General features: G+C 34.7%; 1 protein-coding gene across 7 annotated transcripts in view; it reads left to right on the plus strand.

Annotated features, from left to right (window-relative positions):
* The window catches only part of RIC1 (RIC1 homolog, RAB6A GEF complex partner 1), a 139,568-nt gene that overhangs the window by 67,012 nt on the left and 52,929 nt on the right, over positions 1-19,627 (plus strand). For 5 of the 7 annotated variants that reach the window (XM_082470833.1, XM_082470829.1, XM_082470827.1 and 2 more), the window contains exon 3: positions 435-514. The exons of 1 other annotated variant lie outside the window; for it this stretch is intronic. In XM_082470833.1, coding sequence (XP_082326959.1) covers positions 435-514 — 80 coding nt within the window. Of the gene's footprint in view, positions 1-434; positions 515-19,267; positions 19,367-19,627 lie in introns of those variants that run through there. One more of the 7 variants, XM_082470830.1, reaches the window with a different exon arrangement.

Below are 19,627 nucleotides of genomic sequence, written 5' to 3' on the forward strand. Positions count from 1 at the left end.
GAAGTTACACTTTATAAACTTTGAGTAGAGTCAAGAATTTCATCATACTATTACTATTTGGTGACATAATTGCTTTAAAAACTCAGAAAAATTATTTGCCGTGTTATTCCAGAGTTTAAAACGTTTGTATATTTTGCAAAATAATCATCTATTATTCAATAATGAAGTTATTTTAGAATATTAATGTCTACAGCATGTTATGAACTATTGATTTCAATTACCTATGAAATATTTTGCAATCTGTAAATCCCTTTCATGAGTTACTTTAAACAAGATGGATTATATTGAAACAAAGTGATTTTTTATTTGCATAATTAAGCTATAGCTTTTCAAAAGAGGGTTCTTGAAGTGTTTTCAAAGTAAGAATATATAAAATTAAGATTACAGTCATAGCCTTACCCTTTAATTCATGGTAAATAAAATTTATCTTTCAGACGGCAAATGGCTACATCTTGTTTTTTCATATAACATCTACAAGAGGGGACAAGTACCTTTATGAACCAGTGTATCCCAAGTAAGTTTGTTGTCTTTCATTTTTTAAGTATTTGATTTGCATACTTTGTATTCACAAAACATTACAGTTTGGGGTTGTCTGAAGTGCTAAGCCAGCATTTCCAAAACACTGTTTTAAAGATTATCAGGTCTTTGAACTGCTGTCACTTGAATAAAGAATTCTAAAATAAGTCTGAAAATCTTGGATGGATGTACTATCTCCCTTCTTGGACATTCAGAATTACTATTAAAATACTCCAGATCTAGCATCCTTTAGTCTTTATTGGGGATGTATGAGCTAAGATCATGAGGGGAAGAGGTGAAGTGTCAGTAAGTTATACGTACTTTTTCCTGTACATTTTAGTATATGCATAGAAAAAATATGTACCCCAAACAGTGGGTTACCTCTTGATTAGAATTTGAGGGAACTTGGACTTCCAATCTTTATCTGTGGTGTTCTGTATGTTTTGCATTGTTTCTTTTCCTTTTTTGTTATTTGCCTTACTTTTGAAATAAGAGAACATTTTATTGAAAGACCTTTTGAAATAAAAGAACGTGTAATTTTCAAGTATTTCACGTTTTTAAAAAACGATCAAGCCATTAAAACTGGATGAAAATATAAATGAATTATTTATCATATTTCTAGATGATAGAAGACAGAGGTTATTAGTTATTAAATTAATTAATTAAATTAATTAATTAAATAATTAAAGGGAAAATAGATTACATTGTATGAAAGTTTAAATTTCTGAAAATTAACAGAAAAAAAAAAAGACCAACATTAGAAGGGCAGATAACAAACTGGGGGAAAATTTTGCAGTAAAATAAGACCAAGGCTTACTATTTTTTATATGAAGGGGTCATATAAATTGCTAAGAAACACAAAGATTTCAAAAGATAAATAGGTAAAAGCAATCTCATAAGAGGAAATATCATCCATTTTAATTCTCAATTTAGACATACTCTGAAAGATTTCAAAAGATAAATAGGTGAAAGCAATCTCATGAGAGGAACTATCTCCATTTTAATTCTCCAATTTAGACACTCTCCTGTAAATAAAAAGCAATAAACAGAATCACCTGTACTTAACTTGATTATTTTTTATACTATTATAGGTGGGCAGGGGAGGGAAATAACATCTCTTGAAACAGTGAAAAATACAGTTTTCTTCCATTTGCCAACATGATTTACATATATTTAGAGTGTTTTGGAATAGTATTTTGAGACTCACTTTTTGTTTTCCAGAGGTTTTAAAAAGTTTCTTACCTTTTAATTCTGAGACTCCAGGGCACGCTGCTTAACTAAGTAGTAGTCCCAACAATGCATGAGCTATGCTGTGTTTGACTGTATATGTTAAACTAAAGAACTAAGTAAAAAGCATTATTGTTTTGTTTTGTTTTTAAACTTGGATGTTCTTCCATTGTGTTGAAGAGTTTGAGTTTCAATATGTGGGCTCAATAAAATGTGTATTGTCTTAGAGCAGCATAAATAGAAATTAAGGGGGGATATAGGCTTTGGTGTCAGATAGACCTGGAATTGAATGTCAGTTCTGCTGCTTTTCAGCTGTATGTCTCCTATCAAGTTAATACCTCTAAAAACCTCAGTTTCCTCATCTGTAGAATGAGATAACAGTAGTAATTATTTTATAGGATTAAATGAGACCATGCATATTAAATGTTTAGATAAGTGCCTAGCTTGTGGAAAAATTAATAATGGACAGCTGCTATTATTATTAATATATTTTTCCCTCATCAAATTTTTACTTTATTTCTAATGTTTTAAGTGATTATATATATAAAGTGATTTCATATATTACATAAATTGTATATATTATATATATTTTTTGTTTTTAACTTGATAATATACTTTTTTCAGAGTTTAACTTCTAGTAACTGCTACATAAAATCAAACAAAATCTCTTATATGGAAACAGTTTCACAGAGCAGATTAGAATCAGCCTATTATGCATTTGTTTGCTAGACTACTTTCTAGTTCGGTGTTTTAGCCTAGTAAGTTTCTTAGTTTTTCTGTAGAACCTGTTTATAAAATGGGAATAAAAATATTTTCTTCTTCAGTTGTTTGGAGGGTTATGTGAGTTTAGGTTTTTAAAACCTGATTTGAGGAGAGTTTTTTTAAAAATTTAGTTTTTATTAGGTGTAAGATAAGCTCAAGGATGTATTATACAATATGGAATATAGCCAATATTTTGTAATAACTGTAAATGGAAAGTAACCTTTAAAAATTGTATAAAAATTTTTAAAAATTAAAAAATTTAGTTTTGAGAGTGTATCATCATCATCTGTGCCATTGTAAACACTTATGCAATTCAAGACACTGTTCTAAGCACTTTTTCAAACTAACTTAATCCCTGTAGCAACCTGATGAGGTCGTTATGTACAGTAACTCTACAAACTGCAGCACAGAGACGGCTAAGTAACTCACCCATAGTCATACACTAGTAAGTGACACAGGATCTAAACATAAGTGTTGTAGCTTCAAAATCTGTGTATTTAAATTAACCACCAATACTACACTGCTTCAACCCTGTGTGTCCATCTAGCCATCTACTACTTTGGGTTTTATTTGGGGAGTTAGGGAACCAAAAATGGATAAATGATCTGGAGTGGTTTATAGTAGTCCTGAAGAATAGAGACAGCATAATTGAGGCCAGTGGTTAGTCATCCTCTTCTCAGTTTTAGAAACGCTATTGTCTCTTGCTTCTCTTCTCTAAATTTTATAAGTTCCTCCCATGAGTTTTTCTATAGTATCTCAACTTCCTTGTATTATGTGACAGCATCTTAACCTCAGACTGCCTCTTTTCCCATAGTGCTTCATCTTAGAACAGGTCAGATGCCCCCATAATCTTTCAGTTTCCACATAGTTTTGTTTCCAGCATCCTTCCTGTTGATGATGGGAGTCAGGCTTCAGCAATTGTTACAGTCTTATATTAAATGACTCTTTATGCCTCAAAGGTCATTTAGGTCATTTATTCTTTGATTAATGAATTTTCCATTTCTTTCATCCTTTGCATCTTTATAAATTCCATTCTATATTAAAATATTCCTTCATATTGGTTACACAGGCCAGTGAATGGACTTACCCATTGAAGGTCGTCTTGATGGCTTTTTCTTTCATGTCTTGTAACTTAGAGTGAAATTAATGAAGGAAACTCTGCCAGGGATAAATCAGAAATAATTTGTGTTAAGCTTTAGAATATGTTCATGTGTTTATGTTTAAATATGAGTTTGGTAGTTCTTGAAACTGCAAATCATATTTAATTTCATAATGAAAGTAATTTCAACAAACATTTCATCATTATGTATACTACTTTTGAGAGCAGAGATTTTTTTCTCCTTATTCTTTCTATCTTTCCACCTTACTGAGACCAGCCTTATTGAGGTAATGAGGCTAGTGTTCTTTTAAAAAGAAAAGTTACTGTACTAAAATTCAGTATATTTAATTATCAACTATTAAAGATGAAGATATTATCTTTTTCACTGAAAAACATCACTCCAAAACAACTATCAAAATTCAGACGTCCCACTCCCTCCCCAAGGCCAATATTTTTACCATCTGTTATGAATTAGTGCTAGGTGGGAAGCAAGAAGGGAATAATTAGTTGAGGTTAGCAATTTCTAACTTCAACACAACTTGTCTTTTCAAAAATCCTGCTTCTTGGGAACTATACTCAATATGTTGTAATAACCTATAAGAGAAAAAAATCTGAAAAAGAACATATATATGATATTATATATATACACATATATATTATATATACAACTGAATCACTTTGCTGTACACCTGAAACTAGCATAACATTGTAAGTCAATTATACTTCAATAAAATAAAGCTTCTTGCAGGAGAAACCTGCAAGGAAGGGGATATAAACATTTACTCAGTTACATCAAAGAGAATAAAAGAGGTTTGAATTACTTACAGATGTGAAAGATTCCCCTCAACATTTGTTTTTTTCTTTTTGCTAGTAAGTTTTGAGTGTTAGTTTTCTGGAGAATAAACTTTAACTGCTTTTTTCCCCTTAAGCTTCTATAGATTTAGAAAGTTATTTCTAACAATATATCTTGGTCTAAGTTCAGTTTTTGAACTTGACAAAGTATGTTAGTTATCCTAACATTTTTGATTCCCTTTGATCTTCTCAAAACGTTGCATGTGTAGTTTGATTTCAATATGTATGTATTCTGTTAACAGTACATGTGTAACCTTTAGCTGTTCAACTTTGCGTCTTTTATGTATCCATTAGCTTACATTATAATTGCATGAGCATTTACTAATAAGATTAATTAGCAACGTTATTCTATAAATTCTGGACAGTGAAAACCACTCCCCTGTTGGCCACACTTCTAAGACTGGCACCTGAATTCAAAAAATCACAGAATTGTTAAAAGATCTGCCTGATTCAAAGAGCCCTATGCATTGTTCTTATCAGACTCAAAGCTGTCTGATTTTGTGATAATGTAAATAAAAAGCTTTTTTTTTTTTTTTTTTTTTTTTAAGAAAAATGATATAAAAGGCCTGGTGATAAAGAGTACTACCTCTTTCAGAAAACTCTTCTGAAAAATTGTTGTCATCCATCCATCCATTTAAGTATTAAATTTTGTCAGGCTCCAGGACTGTTTTAGATACTGGGATGCAGCAGAGGAAAAAGAAAAAAGAAGAAAAACAACAACAACAAGAAACCCTACTCATACAGCCTGCATTCTTCTAATAGATGGTGATAAATAAGTAAAATACATTACAAATTAGGTGATACATTCTGTGGAGAAAAATACAGCCGGGAAAGGGAATGGGAAGTGGGGAAACAACTTGAAATAGAGTGGTCAGGGTCTTTACTGAGAAGATGATGTTTAAAAGTTCTCAGTGAGATGAGGAAACAAAACATACGCCCATGGCCGGAGCATTCTGGATTGGTGAGATTTAGAAGGTAAGAAAGTTAATAAGAAGAAATTACTGTGAATAAATCCTAGGTCTTATCTAATAACTTACAGTGAAAAAGTCAGAAGGGAGAAATTTTTTATTAAGTATAAAAAGAAAAATTACATTCTGCTTTTTAAATAATCTAATCCTGGGAAAGCCTACAGTTTATTCTCTTTTTTTGTAAATGGCACCGTCATTTGAGCTTATTTATTCTTGCCACTTAATAACTCCAATAGCCAGGCTATATCAAGTCCAGTATATTCTACCTTGTATTCCTCATGTCTTTCCCTTCTTCCTAATTCTGAGCAACACTACTTTAGTTTGGGTTTTGTCATTTTTCTCTTGGATTATTGTAATATCTTATTAATTCATCTTTTGTGGTTTTCCCCTAAGTGAATTTTTCTAACATAAAATTAACTTGCCATTTTTCTACAGTTTTTCAGTGGCTTTTCTTAGCTTTCAGGATTAATCGTGTTGCTTAGTTTTTTTGAGTTTTATTTTACAAGTCTGAAGAATGGAGTTAATATCCACTTCATGAAGATGTCATTAGGTTTAAATCAACACCTTAAATTACTCTATAGTACCTAAAATAATGCTTTACTGTTCCCTAGGATTTTGTTCTGTGTTCTCTTGTATTCTACATGCTCTTACTGGCTTTAGTTATCCAGTATATGTGGATGAGGTTCAGATGTTTCTGTAATATAGTACCACTTTCTTAAGCTTCTGGCCCACCTTTCTGGAACAAATCTATTTAGATATCTCTAGGCAGCCTCAAACTCATCATGTCTAAACCTAACTCATTTCCTCTTTACCAAGCCAAACGTGTTATTGCTTTTCTAAAATTTATTGCCATTACCATGATCTTTCTTTTTTTTTTTTTAATTAATTTATTTATTTTTGGCTGTGTTGGGTCTTCGTTTCTGTACGAGGGCTTTCTCTAGTTGCGGCAAGTGGGGGCCACTCTTCATCGCGGTGCATGGGCCTCTCACTGTCGTGGCCTCTCGTTGCGGAGCACTGGCTCCAGACGCGCAGGCTCAGTAGTTGTGGCTCACGGGCCTAGTTGCTCCGCGGCATGTGGGATCTTCCCAGACCAGGGCTCGAACCCGTGTCTCCTGCATTGGCAGGCAGATTCTCAACCACTGCGCCACCAGGGAAGCCCTACCATGATCTTTTACACAGTGTGTGATGTTGAAAACATGTTGAATCTTTATTTCTTCATTTCTCTTCTTTGGTAATCAAGTTGTATTGATTGATTACAACTCTCTAGTGCCTCTAAAATTTGCTAGTATGTATTTTACTCTCACTTGTCATATTAGGGGTGTTCATGGCCTCTTCTTGCCTATTGAAAAGCTTGTTTACTAACTCATTCTTGTCCTCTAGTCTCTTTCTCCTCCATACTGAAATACATTCTTTGCACTGATAACCAGATTTATTCTTCAAAACAGAGACTTGATGATGTGATTCTTGTCTCAGAAACTTTTTTTTAGTCTGGATTAACTTTGTTCTAAATAATTAACACCTGGATCTAAAGATACAAAAATGCTAGCATTATACATCAGTACTTCCTGGACTATTATTTCAGAAAGATCATATCAGTAAATTTTTTTATTTCTAATTTTTTTATTGTGGTAAAATACACATAATGTAACATTTATCATCGTAACTGTTTTAAAGTATAGTTATATAGTTGGCCCTTTAACAACACAGGTTTGAACTGTGCAGGTCCACTTATACGTGGATTTTTTTCAGTAAATATGTACTGCAGGATTCTTGGTTGGTTGAATCCAAGGACGCAGAGCCACATATATGGAGGGCCAACTGTAAAGTTATGCACAGATTTTCTAGTGCATGGGGGTCTGCATCCCTAACCCCCAGGTTGTTCAAGGTTTAACTGTACTTCATATAAGTGAAACCATACGATATTTATCTTTTGTGACTGACTTATTTCACTTAGCATAATGTCCTCAAGTTTCATTCATTTTGTAGCATATGTTAGACTTTCCTTCCTTTTAAAGGTTGAATAATATTCCACTGTATGTATATACCACATTCTATTGTGAATAATGCTGCTATAAACATGGGTATTCAAATGTCTCTTTGAGACCCTGATTTCAGTTCCTCTGGGTATATACCCCAAAGTACAATTGCTGTATCTTATGGTAATTCTATTTTTAATTTTTTGAGGAACTGCCATACTATTATCCTCAAGGGCTGTACCATTTTCTGTACTTAGTGCACAAGGACTCTAATTTCTCTACATTTTTGCCAACACTTATTGTTATATATGTATTTTTATAGTAACTTGTAGGTGTGAGGTGGTATCTCACTTTAGTTTTGATTTGCATTTCCCTACTGATTAGTGATGTTAGGTACTCTTCTAATGTGCTTATTGGCCGATTGTGTATCATTGGAGAAATGTCTGTTTTGAGTCCTCTGTCCCTTTTTGAATCAGATTGTTTTGGTTTTTTGCTGTTGAGTTTTAGGAGTTCTCTATATATTCAGGGTATTAATTCCTTATCTCATAAACTTCTGTTGCTCTCCAGTCCCCACAAAATAAAGCCCAAGAGATCTGGCTTGGCATTTAGAACCTACTTTTCCCCTATCTCCAGCACACTGAACCCACACTTCCTATGTATTTTAATTCTGTTCATTTGCTATTTGCTTTACTTGGTATGCCTTCATCACTATCTTTTTTATGTAAGAAAGCTATCTCACTTGGTTTTCAAGCTCAGGTCAAGTATTTATAAAGCTTTGGACCTCAACTCTCCTATCTTCCCTTGTACCCAAGAAATAGCTGATCCCTCATGTATAATCCCATGGCACTTTAAAAAAATTTACACTGGTAGTCCATGAATATATTCTTACAAAAACAAACAAGTACTATGTTGAGGTATGTTCCTGCTGTGCCTGCTTTCTGGAGAGTTTTTATTATAAATGGATGTTGAATTTTATCAAAAGCTTTTTCTGCATCTATTGACATGATCTGTGGTTTTTATTCTTCAGTTTGTTGATGTGATGTATCACATTGATTGATTTGTGGATTGAAAAATCCTTGCATCTGTGGAATAAATCCCACTTGATCATGCTGTATGATCCTTTTAATGTATTGTTGGATTTGGTTTGCTAGTATTTTGTTGAGGATTTTTGCATCTGTGTTCATCAGTGATATTGGCCTGTAATTTTCCTTTTGTGTGATATCTTTGTCTGGTTTTGGTATCAGGGCGATGGTGGCCTCATAGAGTGAGTTTGGAAGTCTTCCTTCCTCTGCAATTTTTTGGAATAGTTTCAGAAGGATAGGTGTTAACTCTTCTCTAAATGTTCGGTAGAATTCACCTGTGAAGCCATCTGGTCCTGGAATTTCATTTTTTGGGAGTTTTTAAATTACTGATTCAGTTTCAGTACTGGTGATTGGTCTGTTCATATTTTCTATTTCTTCTTGGTTCAGTCTTGGGTGATTACACCTTCTAAGAATTTGGCCATTTTTTCTAGGTTGTCCATTTTATTGGCATATAGTTGTTTGTAGTAGTCTCTTATTATCCTTTGTATTTCTGTGGTGTTGGTTGTAACTTCTCCTTTTTCATTCCTCATTTTATTGATTTGGGACCTATATTACAAACCAACAGCTAATATCATCCTCAGCGGTGAAAAAGCTGAAAGCATTTCCTCTAAGACCAGGAACAAGACAAGGGTGCCCACAATTGCCACTTTTATTCAACATAGTATTGGAAGTCCTAGCCACGTCAATCAGAGAAGAAAAAGAAATAAAAGGAATCCAAATTGGAAAAGAAGTAAAGCTGTCATTGTTGGCAGGTGATATGATACTATACATAGAAAATCCTAAAGATGCCACCAGAAGACTACCAGAGCTCATCAGTGAGTTCGGTAAGGTTGCAGGACAGAAAAGTAATACACAGAAATCTGTTGCATTTCTATATGCTAACAGTGAACTATCAGAGAAATTAAGGAAACGATCTGATTTACCATCACATCAAAATGAATAAAATACCTAGGAATAAACCTACCTAAGGAGACAAAAGACCTGTACTCAGAAAACTGTAAGATACTGATGAAAGAAATCAAAGATGACTCAGATGGAAAGATATACCATGTTCTTGGATTGGAATAATCAATATTGTTAAAATGACTACCCAAGGCAATCTACAGATTCAGTGCAATCCCTGTCAGAATACCAATGGCATTTTTCACAAAAGCAGAACAAATAATTTTAAAATTTGTATGGAAATGCAGAAGACTCCGAATAGCTAAAACAATCTAGAGAAAGAAGAACAAAGCTGGAGGAATCACATTCCCTGTTTTCAGACTATACTACAAAGCTACAGTAAACAAAACAGTATGGTACTGGCACAAAAACAGACACATAGATCAATGGAACAGGATAGAGAGCCCAGAAATAAAGCCACACACTTATAGTCAATTAATCTGACAAAGGAGGCAAGAATATACAATGGAGAAAAGACATTCTCTTCAGTAAGTGGTGCTGGGTAAGCTGGACAGCTACATGTTAAAGAATAAAATTAGAACATTCTCCAACACCATATACAAAAATAAACTCAAAATGGATCAAAGACCTAAATGTAATGCTGTATACTATAAAACTCCTAGAGGAAAATGTAGGCAGGAACACTGACATAAATCACAGCAATATTTTTTTGGATCCATCTCCTAAAGCAAAGGAAACAAAAGCAAAAATAAACAAATGGGACCTAATTAAACCTAAAAGCTTCTGCACAGCAAGGTGCAGGAATAAAGCCGCAGACGTAGAGAATGAACTTGAGGACATGGGGAGGGAGAAGGGTAAGCTGGGACGAAGTGAGAGAGTGGCATGGACATATATACACTACCAAATGTAAAATAGATAGCCAGTGTGAAGCAGCCACATAGCACAGGGAGATCAGCTCAGTGCTTTGTGACCACCTAGACGGGTGGGATAGGGAGGGTGGGAGGGAGATGCAAGAGGGAGGAGATATGGGGATATATGTATATGTATATCTGATTCACTTTGTTATAAAGCAGAAACTAACACACCATTGTAAAGCAATTATACTCCAATAAAGATGTTAAAAAAAATAAAAGCTTTCTGCACAGCAAGGGAAACCATTGACAAAACAAAAAGACAACCTACTGAATGGGAGAAAATATTTGCAAACAACATGACCAATAAGGGATTAATATTCAACATACATTAACAGCTCATATAACTCAACATCAGAAAAACAACCCAATTAAAAAATGGGCAGAAGATCCGAATAGACATTTTTCCGAAGAGGAAATTTAGATGGTCAACAGGCACATGTGAAGAGGCTCAACATTGCTAATTATCAGGGAAATGCAAATCAGAACCACAATGAGGTATCACCTCACACCTGTCAGAATGGCCATCATAAAAAAGAACATGAATAACAAGTATTGCCAAGGATGTGGAGAAAAGGGAACTCTCGTACACTGTTGGTGTGACTGTAAATCAGTGCAGTCACTGTGGAAAACCATATTTTTAGTCAAAAGACTAAAAATAGAACTACCATATGACTTAGCAATTCTACTTCTGGGTATATGTCAAAAAAACCCTAAAAACACTAATTTGAAAAGATACATGCACCCCAGTGTTCCTAGCAGCATTATTTGCAATTGTCAAGATATGGAAGCAACCTAAGTGTCTATCAACAGATGAATGGATAAAGAAGAAGTGGTGTATATATATATATATATATACACAATGGAATACTACTCAGCCATAAAAAGGAATGAAATTTTGCCATTTGCAGCACCATGGATGGACTTGGAGGGCATTATGCTAAGTGAAATAAGCCAGACAGAGAAAGACAAATACTGTATATCACTTCTGTGTGGAATCTAAAAAATATAACAAATGAGTGAATACAACAAAAGAGAAGTAGACTCACAGATACAGAGAACAAGCTAGTGGTTACCATTGAGGGGAGAGGCAATACAGGGGTGAGAGAGTAGTAGATACAAACTACTGAGTGTAAGATAGGCTGCAAGGATGTATTGTACAACACAGGGGATGTATCCAATATTTTGTAACAACTGTAAATAGAGTGTAACCTTTAAAAATTGTATTAAAAAGCACACAAATAATGAGAGACATATAAAAAGTAAAAAGTGAAATTGTGAACCTTGTCTGCTTTTTCAGATTCCAGTCTCATTTCACTCTCCAGTTAGCTTTATATCTTTTGAGTAAATAAATACCTAAGAGTTGAGTTGCTGGGGCATATCACATGTCTCGTGATTTTAGGTTGGATCATGGGCATTGTATTAGGTATCAAGTGTCTGATTTTCATTCTTTTGCTTTAAAGAATGTTGAAGTTTGTTTTGGATGGCAGTTAAGTTGGAGAGCTTCGTGATCCTTTTGAAGCTTGTTTATGTATTTTTAGGGTAGGTTCAACCTTTACTGTAGACTAGCTTAGCCCTTCTGAGCTCTCTGCTAATGTCCTGGGTCTTTAATGAGGTCTGTTTTATGTGGTCAGAACTGGAATGTCTCTCAGCGCTATATGAATGGTACAGCTTAAAACTCTGGTAGTTATTCTTTGGCTGACCTTGTGGGGTTTCACCATATAAATGCATAGCTTAGTATTCAGCAAGACTTAAGGGGAATCCCTATAGGTTTCTAGAGCTCTTTCTCTGTATCTCTCACCTCTCTTTTACTCTGTTCCACAAATAGCTGCTTCTGCTTCCCTGAACTTTAATCTTTTTCTCCTCAGCTTAACAAGACTGCCATATTATGCTTGTGTCTTCCCACCGTACATGGTAGTCTAGAAAGTGACTTCTATCAGAAAACCTTGTTTGTCTCCCTTCACTCAGGATTATAGTCCTGTGCTGCCTGTTATGCAGTGTCTGAATATGGTTGTTTTATATATTTTGCCCAGTTTTTTTTTTATTGTTTCTGGAGGGCTAATTTGGCACCAGTTTTCTGTTAGTATAATAATAACGTGACTGATGACCACCTATGTGTCCATCAGTCAGCTTGAACAATTTTCAGTCTTTTTTCACTGAGTATGTTTTATCACATTCAAGTTATCATCATTTTATTTCATGCCCAAATACTTTCATTATTGATATTCTGGTAAACAATTAGGTTGACTGAAAATGATGAAATAGGAGGTATGGAGTTTGATGAAAGAAACCATCCTGAGCCTTTCCAGAACTATGGTGGGAGAACCAAAGCCTTTTGGTCCAGAATTCACCTAGGATTGCCAGAACTTCCTGGATCAAGCCTAATACATTCCAGAATCATTTTAAAATTTGATAACATGAGTTGTAAGAGAGTAGATCTTGAAAGTTCTTATCACAAGGGGAAAAAAATTGTGACTCTGAGGTGTTGGATGTTAACTAATCTTATTGTGGTAATCATTTTACAGTGTATACATATTGCAAATCATTTTTGTTGTGCACCTTAAACTCATACAGTGTTCTATGTCAATTACACCTCAAGAAACTGGAAAAAAAATGTGAAAATCTGGAATGAGACTTTTTTTCATCATCATCAAACACTTATTGTGTGCTTTACTATCATTTGTAAGGCACTAGCTATTTTGTTGCTGTAAAGGTGTAAGATGCTAAAGAAGAGATACATATTTAAAATTAATGGCAATATGCAGTGGCAGATGCCAAGTAAATGAACATCCCTAAAGGTGGTAATAGCATTTCAGGGGAAAGTGCTTGAGTTGTTAGGGAAAGGTTTGTAGATAAGGAGATCTGAGCTATACTTGGAAGGAAAGATAGGCCTTAGGGTAAGTTATGTTGCTAGGAAAAACACTGTATAGTTAGCTATACTTCTGAAATTCCTATCCCGTGTCCCTGTGTCATTGTGCGCTGCCCGCCCCCACCCCCAGCACCACCAAATCCATCAGGTTATCTGCTATGTTATTGTTTTCTTTAGCTGGCACTTAAAGTATTTGAGATTTCCTGCACACTAGACTTTGTTGAAATCAATGCCTGTTGAATTTAATTGCATAGTGACAGTTTTCTGTATCATCTTGTTTAGCCCTCCAAAGCATACTTGACATATATATTAAAGGCAATTTTTTCTCTTTTAAGACTTCTTTGTAATTTTTATGATACATTTTTGAGTACTGTAGTTTGCTTTTTATTTTTATCAATTTAGTGGGAAACTACTCCCTCCTCAAGGCTATGGGAAGTTTGACTAGTAGTTGACCTACCCCTCATTTCATTTTTCATTGCCCTTTGGGGACCGTTCATTGACATGAATGCATTGCATTCATTAGAATGGAAAGCTAGGAAACTTTGCTTTTTTTAAAAATAAATTTATTTTTATTTTTGGCTGTGTTGGGTCTTCATTGCTGTGCGTGGCTTTCTCTAGTTACGGCAAGCGGGGGCTACTCTTTGTTGCAGTGCACGGGCTTCTCATTTGGTGTCTTCTCATTGCGGAGCACGGGCTCTAGGCACGCAGGCTTCAGTAGTTGTGGCATGCGGGCTCAGTAGTTGTGGCTCTCGGGCTGTAGAGCGCAGGCTCAGTAGTTGTGGCACACAGGCTTAGTTGCTCTGCGGCATACGGGATCTTCCCGGACCAGGGCTTGAACCCGTGCCCCCTGTATTGGCAGGTGGATTCTTAACCACTGGCACCACCAGGGAAGCCTGGAAACTGCTTTTAAATCATGAAAAATACATCAGTAAAACAGAACTCTTAAACAGGCTTAATTTCATTTTCCCTACTTTCTTATGATATTGGACTTAATATTACTACCTCTGATAAATATATAGCAGTTTAGAGATGTGGAGAAGAGAATGGCATTTGAAATTAGAGCCACATGGGTTTCAGTCTGGGTTCTACTTTTTATAGGCAATAACTTTGGAAAAGCTGCTTGTTCAGTTACTTTCTATGTTTTTGTGCATCTATAAAATGAGAACAATGAGTTAGTACGTTCTTAGTAAGTTGCAGTTGTTGTTGTCTAGGTTGCCTTTTGAATTATTAAACATAATCTGCTTCCACTGGATATTTAAGACAATTTGTGTGTGTTCAGGAAAGAAGGAAATTCAAGTTCACTAAATATATGGATTCTCTTATAATCCATTTATTTCTCTAAGGTCAGTAGTAATGTCCCCTCTTTCATTTCTGATTTTAGTGAGTTGAGTCTTCCTTTCTTTTTTCCTTAGGTTTTTCAGTTTTGTTGATGTTTTCAAAGAACTACGTTTGCTTTGCTTGATTTTCTCTATTGTTTTCCCATTCTCTATTTTTTGTTCATATCCGCTCCAGTCTTCATTATATCCTTCCTTCTGCTAGTTTTGAGTTAAGTTTGCTCTTTTTCTAGATCCTTTTAAGGTGTAAAGTTAGGTTATGGATTTGAGATTTTTCTTCTTTTTTGGTGCAAGCATTTTAGCGGTAAATTTTCCTCTGATCACTGCATTCACTGCCCCCTATGGTGTTGTGTTTTCATTTTCATTAGTCTCAAAGTATTTTCTAATTTTCCTTTTGGTCTTTTCTTTGACCTATTGGCTGTCTCAGAGGTGTTGTTTAATTTCCACATATTTGTGAATTTTCTAGTTTTCCTTCTGTTATTGCTATCTAGTTTCATTTCATTGTGGTCAGAGAAGATAATTTCAATCTTTTAAAATTTATTGAGGCATTTTGGTGGCCTCACATGTTCTATCCTAGAGAATGTTTCATGTACATTTGCGAAAGAATGTGTATTCTGCTGTTACTGGGTAGAGTTTGGTATACATCTTAGGTCTGAGTGGTTTATAATTTTCAGATTCTCTGTTTTTCCTTACTAATCTTCTGTCTAGTTGTTCTGTGCATTATTGAAAGTGGGGTATTGTCCAGTTGTTACTTTAGAACTATTGTCTAGTTGTTACTTTAGAACTATTTCTCCCTTCAGTTGCTTCAGTATTTGCTTCATGTGTTATGGGGCTCTGTTGTTACATGTGTTATCTGTTTATAATTGTTATATCTTCTTACTGGATTGACACTTTCATCAATATATAATGTCCTTTATCTCTTGTAACAATTTTTGATTTAAAGTATTTTGTCAAATATTACTGTAACCACTAAGCTCTTTAGTTATACAGTTTGCATGGAGTATCTTTTTTCATCCTTCACTTTCAACTTATTTGTTTCTTTTGATCTAAACTGAGTTTCTTATAGAAAACTTAGAAATGGAATCATATGTTTTTTTTAATCTATTCTGACAATGTGTCTTTTAATTGAAGTGTTTAATCCATTTACATTTAAAATAATTGCTGATAAGGAAGAACTTCTGCCATTTTGCTATTTGTTCTCTGTGTGTCGTATCTTTTTTGTTCCTCAGTTCCTTCATTATTGTCTTCTTTTGTGTTTAATTTTGATTCCTTTTTCATTTCCTTTTCTCTGTATATTTGATGTTTCTTTAGTGGTTATCTTGGGATTATGTAGCATCTTACACTTACAACAACATAGATTGAATTAATAACAACTTGGTTTCAGTAACGAAACTATATTCCTCTACATCTTCATCCTTCCCCTTTTATGTTCTTATTGTCACACATTACATCATTATACATTGTGTGCCCATAATGTAGATTTAGAATTATCTTTTCATTCATTAGTCTTTTAAATCATGTAGTTAAAAAGGTGGATTTCCAAATCAAAAATACAATATTGCTGGCTTTATATTCACCTATGTAGTTACCTTTACTGGTGTTCTTTATTTTTTTCATATGGCTCTGGATTACTGTTTAGTGTTCTCTCATTTCAGCCTGAAGGACTCCCTTTAGTGTTTCTTGTAGTTCAGATCTGCTTGTGACAAAATCCCTCAACTTTTGTTTATCTGAAAATCTCTTAATTTCTCCTTTATTTTTGAAGGATAGTTTTTCTAGTTAAAGAATTCTTAGTTAACTTTTTTTTGTCTTCCAGCATTTGCATTGTCATCCCACTGCCCCTGTCCTCCATGGTTTCTGATGAGAAATTGGCTGCTAATGTTATTGAGGATCCCTTGTATATGATGAGTCACTTCTCTTGTTGCTTTCAAGATTCTCTTTGTCTTTCAGTAGTTTGAATACGATGTATCTTGGTATAGATCTTTTTGAATTTATCCTTCTTGGGAGTTTGCTAAGCTTCTTGGATGTTTCTATTAGATTTGGGACATTTTCAACCATTATTTCTTCAAATATTCTTCCTGCCTCTTCCTCTTGCCTTGCCTTTGGGACTCCCATTATATTTATGTTGGTATGTGTGGTGGTATCCCACAGTCTCTTAAGCTGTGTTCATTTTTCTTCATTCTTTTTTCTTCCTGCTCCTCAGACTACATAGTTAATAAAATCACTCATGAATAATAAACACAAACTATTAATTTGTTGAGTTTTACTGGACCACAGTCTAACAACTCTCAGTTATTTGATGTGGTATACAGTTGACCCTTGAACAACATGGGTTTGAACTGTGCAGCTCCGCTTATGCACGTTTTTTTTTTTTAGTAAACACAAATAGTACAACATGATGCACGGTTGGTAGAATCTGTGAACGCAGAACCACAGATAAAGAGGACTGACTGTGGGACTTGAGCATCAGCGGATTTTGGTATGCATGGTGGGTCCTGAAAACAATCCCCTGCACACACCAAGGGACAGCTGTACTGTGTAAGTCAGCATAGGCTAAGTCCCTGCAGTAGAGGATAAAAGCAGAGCATTGTGTACCAAGTGTTGGCTCTTTAAAGCCTCTGCCCAGAAATGACACAAGTCACTTCCCCTTGTGTTTTATAGGCCAAAGTAAGTCACATGGCCATACCTAATTTTAAGTGGTGAGGAAAGCACAGTTCTATGTGCCCAAGAATGAAGAATATATTATGTTTCAATAGCTTGAATGACAACCAGGTATGCATACAATGTGATTGTATCTGTCTGTCTCTGAGAAGCCTCTGTTAATGACCGGGAACTATAATTCTCATTATGCTTTTATCATATCCCTTCAGAAAAGATTATGATAAAATTGTCTGAAAAGACATTTCTACTGCCACTGCTAGTAGATGCCTTTGTGTACTCTTATTAAGTCTCCTAATTAATTTACAGACTACTCCCTCCCCACTCTATCACCAATGCATTCTTTAGCATTCATTGTAGTATTTCTTTGTGTACACAAAGGTTATTATTAGTCTCTTTAACTCTACTAGTTTTCAGTTTAACTCCTTCACTTACTAGCTCTGTGACCATAAACAAAATTCTTAATAATAAACTGAAGCTTCAGTTTCTTTTCTGGAAAAATACGGATAATAACGCCTGACTCAAAGGATTGTAATCAATCAGTTGACATAATGTGTGCAGAACGTTTTGTACACTCATACTTGGTAACCTTTCAATTTATTGTTTTTTTTCCTCCTGGCATTCAGTGCTCTGCATAGTTTGGCTCTCCCTTACAAAAATCTGATGCAATACTCTCAAATTACTGTTGAACTATAAGTAATAATATTTTTGATCAGAAAGTTAGATTTTTTTGTTCATGTAATTTTTAACAGTTTACTGCATTTTAGTATGTTTGGAGGAAGGGATGGAAATTATACTGTGAAGTTTATCTCCTAATTTTATAATGGAAGTCATTGAGAAGTCAGGATTTACTTAAATTTGCTATAAAATTCTTATCATAATACTTTTAGCTCTAATAAATGATAGTATTTATATAAAGGAAAATAGTTTCCAGTTTCAAGATGGGTAATGAGGTTTCCACCTTTTTCTTGAAAATCACCAACAGAACAAAAAGTTGAAATACTGTTTTCATCTTTAATGAGAGCTGGAGGTATCTCTAACCCATGATCTAAAAATTGGATGAGAAAAAATAAATGACTTAGGAAGAATATCAAACCTGAGAGCCTAAGGTTACGTATATGATATTGATGAAAAGCAACTTGTTTGATCTGCAAAACCCTAGAATGGCTCAGGCATTAGTACCACAGAATACAGGAGTGAACCAGGGGCCATAAATGGGGATTGTTTGAAAAATCTGAATAAGGAATAGGATTTCTGTGTTCTCACCTCACAGGAGACAGGATGTCTGATTAAACCAGAGGGATTCCAGACACAGGGTAGGGCAAGGATGAGATACTAAACTAAGGATGGGGATTAAGTGAAAGTTGTTGTACCAGAGGGATTCCAGACACAGAGTAGGGCAAGGATGAGATGCTAAACTAAAGATGGGGATTAAGTGAAAGTTGTTGTACTGAACAATGGGATGTCAAGCTTTCTTCCCCTGCTTGGCTCCAGACTTCTGGCTTCTGTACTTGATTGAGGGATTCTTCCTATGGAAATTAAATCACTCCAGATGAATGACCCAACGTCCTCTCATATTGGAAGACCTCAACAAAAATGCCTACCCTGAGGTCCACCAGTTGACAACCAAACTTGAACACATAGAGCTTATAATTAGTTTTTTCTCATTAACCTCTTGAACATGAAGAAAGATGCTAGCCCTCTTAGGAAAGTGTCTAATGTAAAATTGAGACACACAACAGAAAAAAGGAAACTCAGAGGAAACAGGCAACACAGGGAACAAAAACACTTTGGGGAAATGAAAATTAACTACCTTAAACAGGTATTGCCTAATTAAAAAAAAAATTGGTGCTATAAGAAAAAAGGGGAGGTGGGTGTGAGAAAGTTCCTGGAATGAAAAGTATGATAGCAGAAATTAAAAATTCAATAAAAGCATTAAAAGAAACGTTTGACAGACCCTCCCAGGATATAGAACAGTGGCAGAAGAAATGTCTTTTCAGACAACTTTATCATAGTCTTTTTTGAAGGGACAAACATTCATTCAAGTGTCATAATAAAATAGAGACATTTCAGACTTGAGAGTTCTAAGTTTACTTCTCATGCACCTTTCCAGGAAGCCCCAAGAATATGTGAACCGAGGAAGATACAGGATCTATAAAATAAAGGATTCAACATAGGAAAGAAGCAAAGAAATCATAAGGATGATGACAAAGTAAATATCATGTTGATAGCTGTGCATTAGACTTAGTAGGGCATTGGGCATAAAGAGGGATGCCTCCAAGGGCGGGGGGGAAATGGAACTGATAAGCTATGTAGCAGGTTTGACCACATAGAAGATTATATTGAGAATTGTTTTGTCAGAGCTATTAAGGAGTATGAGATGACTTAGGTATAAGTTTAAAGAAAACCAAGCAAATGAAAGCATGTGGAAAATTATCAAGTTATTTAAGGAAAGATTACTGAACACTACTTG

This window comes from Balaenoptera physalus (genome assembly GCF_965194825.1).
Source record: "Balaenoptera physalus genome assembly, chromosome: 7".
NCBI classification, from domain to species: domain Eukaryota; kingdom Metazoa; phylum Chordata; class Mammalia; order Artiodactyla; family Balaenopteridae; genus Balaenoptera; species Balaenoptera physalus.